We start from the raw sequence: 9,913 nt of genomic DNA on the forward strand, positions 1-9,913 counted from the left end.
TATGGAGACGAATCTGGAGAAAATACCCCAGGCACCAGCATTTTGGACTCTCAAACTCCACTTTCTGTCCTGAGAAATATACCCTTCACTCTACCCATGGCAGTCTCCATTTGGCTGTTCAGACCACTCTCTGCATGGAAATTATCATCTCTGTGACACTCAGATGCAGAAAGGAAAGATAAAGTAGTAGCCAGAGACGTTCCATATTTGGGGGAGGACAGGAGGTGCAATTTGTGATGATTTCCATAGCCAAGCACAATGCAGGGGAAAGCCGAAACTGGCAACTAGAACAGAGGGGGCCCAGGGAATATAAACATATCTGGGCTAAAAAGATGCTAGTGGAGAGACAAATACACCTGTTATGCAAGCAAGCATGAATGCCTTTAACAAAATACCACATAATGAAACTGAGATGGTCCAATAAAATGAATGGAACAGGACAGCAAGAGAGTAAGTGCAGGAAGGCAGCCCACAGAATAAGAACACTTGTAGAAGGCTGAGGCCAAAACGGAAGTAAAGAGAGACAGGAGGCAGCCCAGGACAGTCAACAGTGGAAAAGGTTCTGCAGTGCTAGAAACTGTACAGTTAACTACTACTACTCTGACTACACCACTGTCCTCACTGCTACTAATGATGATAGTATGGATGGAGTGATGGAGTGCTTCCAGTGTGCCCAGCTTTATTCTAAAGATGTTACACATTCATTCTCATTTAATCCTCCCAAAAGAACAAGCCTTCTGGAAACGCACAAAGATGAGAAATGAGACAGACCTGGCTGGAATTCTGGCTCACCACCCACCACCAAGTTAATCTCCCCATTTCTTCATTTTCTCCTATATGAAACCAGGAAAACAACACCTACCCGGCATGGTGACTGTAAAAATTAGAGATAATGCCCTTAAGTGCCTCCTAGAGGCTGTTATTATTGTAATTAATCTGATTAAAACAATCAGGAATGATGAACAAAGGAGAGAGTTGGAATAGAAATGGCAACAGAGAAGCAGTAATGGAAACAGGCACAGAAGCAGCCCTCCAGTGATGGAGCCTTGAGGCTCAGAGAGAGTGACAGGGAACAGGTCATTCATTTTGGCTTGCCACTTCGTGTGCTTCTGGGTGCAAATTCACTCAGAGTTTCCACCTCAACTAGTGGGAGTATTAATACCGCCACTCCCTACAGGGCAGGCTTGTGGCATCTGAGTTTATTATTAGAGGCAATTTACAAACATGTGCGTATCTGGTTGATAGATGGGGAAGCCCATCTCCCTTATACCATCTCTCAGTGGAATTAAGACACTCAACTAGTAGCACCACGTCAAAGCCAGTCAATTACAGACTTCAGAGTTGTTAAATAATATGTGTCTCTCTTAGTCACCACTAATAGACTCTAATTAATCTTATCTGGCATGAAGATTTGCTTCCGGTTTACCTACCACAACTTCCACCCTCCTGTAAACCATCCCTTCTACCTGCTTTGCACTCCTCTCCCAATTTATGTCTTTATTCAGTCTTCTCTGGAATGTTGCTCCCTTTTCTCTCTAACTGACCAGATCCTGGTCATCCTGGAAAATCCAGTTTAAATGTTTGCTCTGCGTGAGGAAGTGTTCTCTGCTTCCCTGCAATGGCATACTATCTTTTCTGAGTTTGTCACCCTACTCAGCACTGTCCTGGGCAATAATCACACAGTGTGTACACGTCTCTCCCCTCATCAGTAAGCTCCCTGAGGATGGCAGACAATGCGTCTTTTCATTCTTTATGGAAATCTGCCTCATCTCACAGGGTAAAGACGTTTAAAACACATGTAATGCATACATTCTTTGGACCTAACAACTTAATCAAATCATTATAACAATAGTTAATATTTCAGGATTTTTATAAAGTCTTTAAAATATAAAGTAAAAATAATATAAAGCACCATGCTCATAACATGAAAGTTTCTGGGGCATGGGTAATGAAGATGAGAAAATATATTCTGAGGTTTCTGCTTTCAAAATGAGAGTTAAAGGTAGTCTGAAAGTGGGTAATTTTTTTTTTTTTTTTTTTTTTTTTTTTTTTTTTTTTTTTTTTTTTTCCTGAGACAAGGTATCTCTCTGTGGCCCAGGCTGGAGTGCAGTGGTGCCATTCATGGCTCACTGCAACCGCAACCTCCTGAGTTTAAGCGATCATCCTCCCTCAGGCTCCCGCCTCAGCCTCCAAGTAACTGGGAATACATATGTGCACCACAACACCAGGCTACCTAATTAATTAATTAATTAATTGATTAATTTTTGAGACAGAGTCTTGCTTTGTTGCCCAGGCTGGAGTGCAGTGGCAATCTCGGTTCAATGCAACCTCCGCCTCCTGAGTTCAAGCAATTCCCTCCCTCAGCCTCCCGAGTAGCTGGGATTACAGGCGCCCACCACCACGCCCGGCTAATTTTTTTTGTATTTTTAGTAGAGACGAGGTTTCACCATGTTGACCAGTGATCCTCGTGATCCACCTGCCTCAGCCTCCCAAAGTGCTGGGATTACAGGCGTGAGTCACCTCCCCCGGCCAATTTTTTATTTTTGTATTGTTTGGTCTTGCTATGTTGCCCATGATGATCTTGAACTCCTGGCCTCAAGGGATCCTCACGTCTGGGCCTCCCAGTGTGCTGGGATTACAGGCTGGGCCATTGTCCTGGGCCCAGAGTTAATTATTTTTAAATATGCATCTCACCTCACTGGCCTCAGCCACCCCTGAAGCAAAAGCTTCCTGGAGAGTGACAGCCTCAACCCAATAGAGGGAGGAGAAAGGGCATTCCTATTGCAGCTGCAAGCACTCAGGTGTCCCTGGTCCCCTTCCATGCACCTCATTAGTCAGGCGCACAGCAGGGTCTGTGTCACTGCCAAGGCGCCTCTCTCCTGTAGCATCCAGGGTTTTAACCACATTATGAATAGCTCCCGGGTTCGTCTGCACCTCTCTCCCTGCAGGTGAGACTGGTACACTTCAATAAACAGATCTCACTCAACTTAAGCAGAGAGCTGACAAACTTGGCGTTCCGTGCGGCAGAAGTAAGCAGCAATCGCTGAGTTCGTAGAACTTACACTTGGGGCCATTTCAAGGCCAATGTTCACTTAAGAACCAAAACGCGAAACTGCTCTTCCAAGGGTCCCTTTCAACCAGAAGAAGCTGCTCCATCTGTCGCCCCTGCCCTGATTCAAGATGAGGCGGTCACTATCTAGAGGTCAGCTGGCTGACCCGGTCACCCTCCAGGTGTCCCCCCGAGATCGCCCCCTCCCATTCCCCACGAGTCCAGTTCGCTCACCAATCTTGGCCAGGGAGGCCAGCAGGATCCAAAGGGTGATCTCGAAGGGGATCTGCACGTGGGGGTAATCCAGCGTAAACACAGGCAGCCGGCTCTCCTCGAACAGCGTCGTTCCGGGAGCCACCACGCTCGCAGGGCTAGGCGGGCTGGAACTGGTGCCCATGGCCCTCGGCGCGTTCAGCAAGGTCTCCGCCAGGGCGCCCACGGGCCCCGCCACCTGCAGGAGCAGCAGCAACAGCATCGGAGGCGGTGGCGCCCGCAGGCTCCTCCAGTTGCCCAGTGGTTCCATGGGTGCCGCCGGTTGCCGCCAAGGGGACCGGCGGTTGGCCCTCCGAGCGCTCAACGCATCGCGCCCGGGCTGCGCAGCCCGCTCCGCCCTGCCCCGTGCAGGGCAGGGCAGCGACAGCCACCCGCCGCTGCTGCGGGACCAGGTCTCTGCAACCAGAGGGCTAGGTCCTCGCTGCGAGCAGGCGCACTGCCTGGCGAGGCACGTGCAGGGCGACGAGAGGCCGCTGCGCGGACCCTCAGCAGCCCTCAGCCGCCCTCCGCCGCCGGCCGCCTGCCCATGCCGGTGCGCTGCTCTCCAGCCGCAGCGGCAGGCCCTGCCCAGGGCGGCCCGCGGGCGGGGGCGGGGCGGGCGCGGCGCCCAAGCCGCGGGGCAGGAGGACAAGGGGACCTGGCCGGCACACCGCGCACCTGCCCGAGCCCGCGGGGAACGCGGGGCCCCAGTGACCGCGGGGGCGATGGCTGCCCACCCTTCGCGCAGGCACCGCGCGCCAAGACCCGCCACCCCCAGAGCCGGTGAACTGTGGGTGGAATCGCCGCAACGGGCGCATGGTGGCCGGAGCTGTCTCCGCCCCGGAGGCAGCGTCGGACGTCCATCCAGTGAAGGAACCAGCGCGACCCACGAGTCGCGCCCTTCCCTCCTCCCCCGCCCCCGCAGGCTCCTGCAAGGGGACACCCCGGTGCGCTGGGCGCGCGGGGAGGCGCCACAGGCTCGCGGTCCGGAGGAGAAGCCCGGGCCGGTGGAGGAGGAGTGCTGTCACCCCAGCCCGGCGCTGCGGAGGCCAAGACAAGGCATGGGGTTCTCTGGACGTACAGAAAGTTTAGGAAAGCCAAATTTTGTTTCCTTTCCGAGAGTTATCAACTCGCGCACAAGGTGCTCTGCACAGGGAAACTCCCTGCGCGGAACTCAGTGTTCCCACGCCCCCACGGAATCGGAATCCTGTTCTCTCCTCTGCCACATTGTGCTGCTTTCACCCATTTGCTACACTGTCGCTGCCACTTTTCTTCTCCCTCCCCCAGCTCACGTAAAAAAACCAAAACATCTTTCTCCGCTTTTAGGCTTAGAGGTGTACATGTCCAAGAGCATAAGAAATATAATTATTTCATGGAAAACCAGTGATTTGCCTCGCTCAGATTGACTTGCTCCGCTAATTACAGGACAGGCTGTGGTCAGGAAAAGAAAGGAAGCGTGATTCTTCTTCTGGTTCTAAAAGGGCTTTCTCATGCAGAGCCAACCTTTCCTGTCCTTCAGAGCGCCTCCTTCACTGGTTGCGATCTCACTGTTTGAGCATCTTTATCGCCAGAAACCGAAATGAGCACAAAGGGGACTAGCTGCCATTCAATTAACTGAAAGTTTTCCCTTTGATATTTATGAAATAAAATCCTTCTCTTTTCTTAATCTTTGATGTGTCAAAACACGTGGCTTCTACTATTAAACAAACACCAGGCAGTTCGACCTTCAAAGCCGTTTTTTTTTTCTTTCAAAGTTCTAACATAGAAAATCAGTGAGATGTCAGCAGAGGGTACAAGAAAAAAAAAATCCTCCACCTGCATAGAAGAAAATAAGGAACAGTCCTCTTTGGGCCTTCAAAGTAATGGAGGGACAAGTCCAGGCTAAAAAGAGAGAAGAATTCTGGGAGATGTTACAGAGCACTACTTCATTTGATATTTCACAAAGCATCAGTTTTTCAAAAGTGCTACAGAATTGAAACTAAAGATATTATCTTGAGAAGAATCACTGGGCATCCAAAACTCAGCCTCCCCTTATCCTTTCACTGGAAACTTTTATTAAAGGTATGTGCCTAACATACCCCTGTGAAAAGGCAGCAAATAAGAGATTTTTAAATTTTTTGAGTATCTGTCTCTACATGGGAAGCTCAATCCAAGGCACTTTACTTGCATTTTTTTGTTAATCGTAAAAATCCAAAGAGGCAGATATTTTTTACCCATTTTATAAGTGAAGAAATACAGTGTAGAAATGTGTAAAAATACACAAATAGACTTAATCAAGTTTACATATTAAGTAAGTGTCTGGACGGAATTCACACCCAGGCCTGCCCAGGCTAACACTGGTATCATCTCACCCTCTACCCCATGACTAGTTGCCCATAAACAGCACGCTATATTCTCAGCTACTTTAAAATAAGCAGTGGAGAATATTTCAGGGATTGTTCAAAAAAGTTATAGCAGGATAAAGTTTTAGTAAGTGAATCAGGCAGTTCTACAAACTTAGTGACATAGTAATAGGGAGAGGGCACATTTAGACAATACTTTCTAGGAGTTTGTCACACAACACTTTTAAGAATGATTGTGTATCATGAACAAGAAAATGAATGACAAATCTGTTTCTGGGCCCTCACTGCCTGTAAACCCTATGTGGTATCACTTCAACTTTATACATCTATGCTACTGCAGTTAAGAATGATTGTGTATCATGAACAAGAAAATGAATGACAAATCTGTCTCCGGGCCCTCACTGCCTGTAAACCCTATGTGGTATCACTTCAACTTTATACATCTATGCTACTGCAGTTAAAGGCTATCCACTTTTTTTTACATTTGAAAAAAAAGTCGTTTTATTTATTCTTGTAAATGGGAGGTGAATAAATTAGTCTAAAAAGACATTCTTTTCATCTTTCCCTTAAAGCAAATTTAAAAAGAGTTAAATTATGTCCCTATGCGGAGAGCGACTTGGCCTGGCTATTTCTTCAAAGTGCCCTCTGACTAGGAGCTCAGCCATGAAAGTGATAACACCACCCATGGGATGACTGAAGCAAGAAGCGAAACGTGTGTACACATTTAAAATCCTTTAGTGGTTTCTTAGCGACCTTTGGACGTCTTACCTGGTAGCTGAATTTCTGGACTAATTGGGGGGGTCTTCTTTTATGCCCTTTGATCTCCCATAACTTTTCAGCACTTAATCATTTTGCTTTTCTCCCACTGAAAATCTCTGTGAAGGTATTGGTCTGTTTAACTCATTCTTTTATCTTTAGCTCCTAGCATAGTGCCCGGAGACAGTGAGTACCCGCTAAATATGTGTTGGACGAATAAATGTATGAATTGACGGTGAAATCAACAACTCTCACACACTACAGATCTGAGCTGCAGGGCTTTCTCACAGTTAGGCCAGTTGCAGGATGGACATGAATTCTCCTAGTTTCACATGAAATGTTTTCTCCAGTGATCCCTCATTCACATTTTGGCATCTCTCATGTCTTTTTTCCCCCTTCTACCCAAATGATGTGTGAATTTAATCACATTACAAGATTTCTAAATATTTTTAGAAATTATAGTTACCTGATTTCAGATTGACTTTCACATAGCATAGAAATATTTACTAGGAATTTATGAATCTTCTAAGGCAAATGCATACTTTTGTCTGCACTTTGCTCAAGAGTGGTCCATTAGAATATTACTGTATTTAATGGAGTACTTTAATAGGAATAACTCTCCTGAATTATACAGCCATCAAGCAAGAGAGTAGATCTGGCATCACTAGGAATCACAAAGGATTTTGGAATACTTCCTGGTACAAGGGAAAGAAACTAGTAAGATAAAGCTGAGTTAGCTTAAGAGAACATGCACCTTAAAATATAAAACTGTGAGCTGTGCAGAGGAGATTAGGATCCTGACCTAACCCAGGACTGATCTTAAATCCCCCGCTCCTGCACTGGAAACTTCAGGAGGAACTGAGGTTTAACTTTGTGTCTCTTGCCATACAGAACTTAGAGCTTACTGAAGAGTTGTAGAATGTTGAAACCTCAGGAACTTCTGTATGAAGGAGCAGGTAGAAGTCTCTGCATGCCAGCAAACATATTCTTCACAACTCCAAAAGGTTTAATGTGCTATCCGTCTTTTTCAGATGCAGAGTGGAGGCTGACACAGAGGAAGGGAACTGCTCATTAGTGGCAGTAGCTCTTCTGCACCACAGTGCGGCGCCAGAGGTCAGCACCTCCCTTAGAAGCTAGCATGCAGGAGCAATGTATGCTCTATCAAGAGACAGAGACCAGGGAACGGCTCCATCCTCAGATACCAGTGTAATAGTCGCAATAGTTACTAATAATAGTTAGATACTAATATGTCATACTATTCTTTGCACATTTTTATAATATTCATATTTTACATTCCCCTTTCTTTAAAATGTACATTGCATAACCACTAGCCATTAGTTGTGTAATATATCAATTGAGAATCTTTGCCTATAAAAAGTTGACACTCATAATACTGTTGATTTGGTTATTTTATTATTATATTTGAAAGTTCTCAATGTTTAAACTACTTTCTTTTTTTAAGAGACTTAATTCTCAGCAAAAATCTAAGGACTTCTTCCTAGAGAGCAGTCATGCAGTGGCGTGAACATTTTACTGATGCCCACAGAATTAATACTTTCCTCTCTTTCTTTTTGGCCAAATATATTTGTTTCAGCAGAGAAATGTTTTGCTTTATGAAAAGGTACTTTCTGGAAATTCAAGCTTATAAATAATCTTGGTACTTTTTTGTTGTTGTTTGGTTTTGTAGAGATGGAGTCTCACTGTGTTGCCCAGCATGGCCTCAAACTCCTAATAATTCCTGGACTCAAGTGATCCTCCCTTCTCAGCCTCCTAAGTAGTTGGGACTAGAGGCACACCACCACACCCAGCTAACAGTGGTACTTTTAATGTTGAATCCTCCTAATATATTTAAGCTAAGAGTCAGCTTTCAGATATCCAATCACCAAGTTTTTCAGTGCTTTGGTTTTCCTCCATAAAATAAGGGACTTGGGCACAAGTAACTTTATGTTTCTTTATAAAAGTTTTTAAAATTTTAAGATATTAATCTAAAACATCCATGTAGAATGGACACACACCTACATCCTGCTCCACATACTGTGATGTCACATGTGGGAAGAGAGACTCCCTGTCCTTTCAACTCTGTCGTGTATCATCTGAACTCTGACATGCAATGCAATCAGAAAGCAAAAACTGAACTGATCTTGCAGGGAGAAAAACTGAAGTCTGTCTTGGGTACTGATGCTTATATACCCTACTTCTTAGGGGAAAGAGAGATACAGAAATGTGGATGATTTTAGAGGGATAGCAAATGACTTTTACAGTTCCCATAGAACATTCTAAATAGAATTCTGTTGTTACATATAAGGCACACTCACTCATCGATTCAACAAATATTTGTAGAGTATATATAGTTGCTAGGTACCTGCAACTAAGCCTCTTTGTACCTTTGGGGACCCAATAAATGAGAGTGCTTCAAGGGATCATGGCAAAGATTTTTCTAGAAATAGGAGTGGGAAATAAGGACTACTTTTGCAAATGTATATTTTGTTTACTATTCTAGAATTTACTTAACTGCTAACATACTGGAAATAGAAATCTGACCATTTCCAGTCTTGGAAATAGAGAAAGCAGAGTTAAAAATGCCTATCTTCAAAAAATGCCAGTCTTCACTCAAGCACCTTTCTCCACTTTCCACTGCTCTATGATCTTTAGTAATTTCCTAAGGCTTTTTGAGTTTCCATTTATCCAACCAAAGTTCACTCTAAAAAGTATGTTTGTGTAGATCTTAACTAACAAGAGTTTACCTCAGAAAATCTCATCAGCTGCTTCCAATCTGAATGAGGTCCAGATTGTTCACAGACGACTGTTTCTGTGGTTTCTTAGTAATTTCTTTATGGGGAAGAAAATCTGGTGAGTATATCTCTGAATCTCTGTACTCCCTGCAGTCCCTGAGCTCATATTGTTCTACTATCAGCCTTAAAACTTGAAAACATCTAAAAGGGACAACAATAGCTTAAAACTTAGTGGGTATTACATTATGCCTTACCTATCTTTACTTATGTTTTTCATCCATCCATCCATCCATTCATTTCTTTATTTGTACAACCAAAAATTAAGTATTTTTTAGATTTCTGAAAATCAACTATGCGCAAAGCATTCATTCCTGCAGGAGATACAGAGATGGATCACATGAATCTTGCCCTCAAGAACTATAGAACATGACAGAAGAAATATAGTAATACTGTTGTGGCTAAAGTAAGTTTTTCTTTACCCTCAGTAGTTTCGCTGAAAAACCAACTCACAATAAGGCAGATTAATAAGAGAAGAGGTTTAACAAATTTATTACTGCCATGAGCATGGGGAGAATCACAGAGTGGTTTGCCAATATCCCACTGGGGTACCAATGCTATTATATTTCTTAGTGAAAAGGGAGATAGGGAAGTGTGGATGATTTTAGGGGGATAGTAAATTATTTTTACAGGAATTTAATGAGCTTGAAGAGCATGCAATGGTCTGGGGCAACATCTGTTGAGCCTATAGAGCAGAAAATTGTTTGTAACAAAAGTCTGTCCAG

At 44.5% G+C, this 9,913-nt stretch overlaps 1 protein-coding gene across 1 annotated transcript in view; it reads right to left on the bottom strand.

Annotated features, from left to right (window-relative positions):
• Nucleotides 1-3,869, bottom strand: part of SLC9A2 (solute carrier family 9 member A2) — a 90,721-nt gene extending 86,852 nt beyond the window's left edge. Inside the window, exon 1 of the mRNA XM_525838.7 lies at nt 3,284-3,869. Coding sequence (XP_525838.5) covers nt 3,284-3,572 — 289 coding nt within the window. The 5' untranslated portion in view covers nt 3,573-3,869. The remainder of the gene's footprint in view (nt 1-3,283) is intronic.
• Nucleotides 3,870-9,913: the final 6,044 nt, after the last annotated feature.

The sequence above is a fragment of the Pan troglodytes genome, chromosome 12, assembly GCF_028858775.2.
Source record: "Pan troglodytes isolate AG18354 chromosome 12, NHGRI_mPanTro3-v2.0_pri, whole genome shotgun sequence".
In the NCBI taxonomy this organism is placed as follows: Eukaryota; Metazoa; Chordata; class Mammalia; order Primates; family Hominidae; genus Pan; species Pan troglodytes.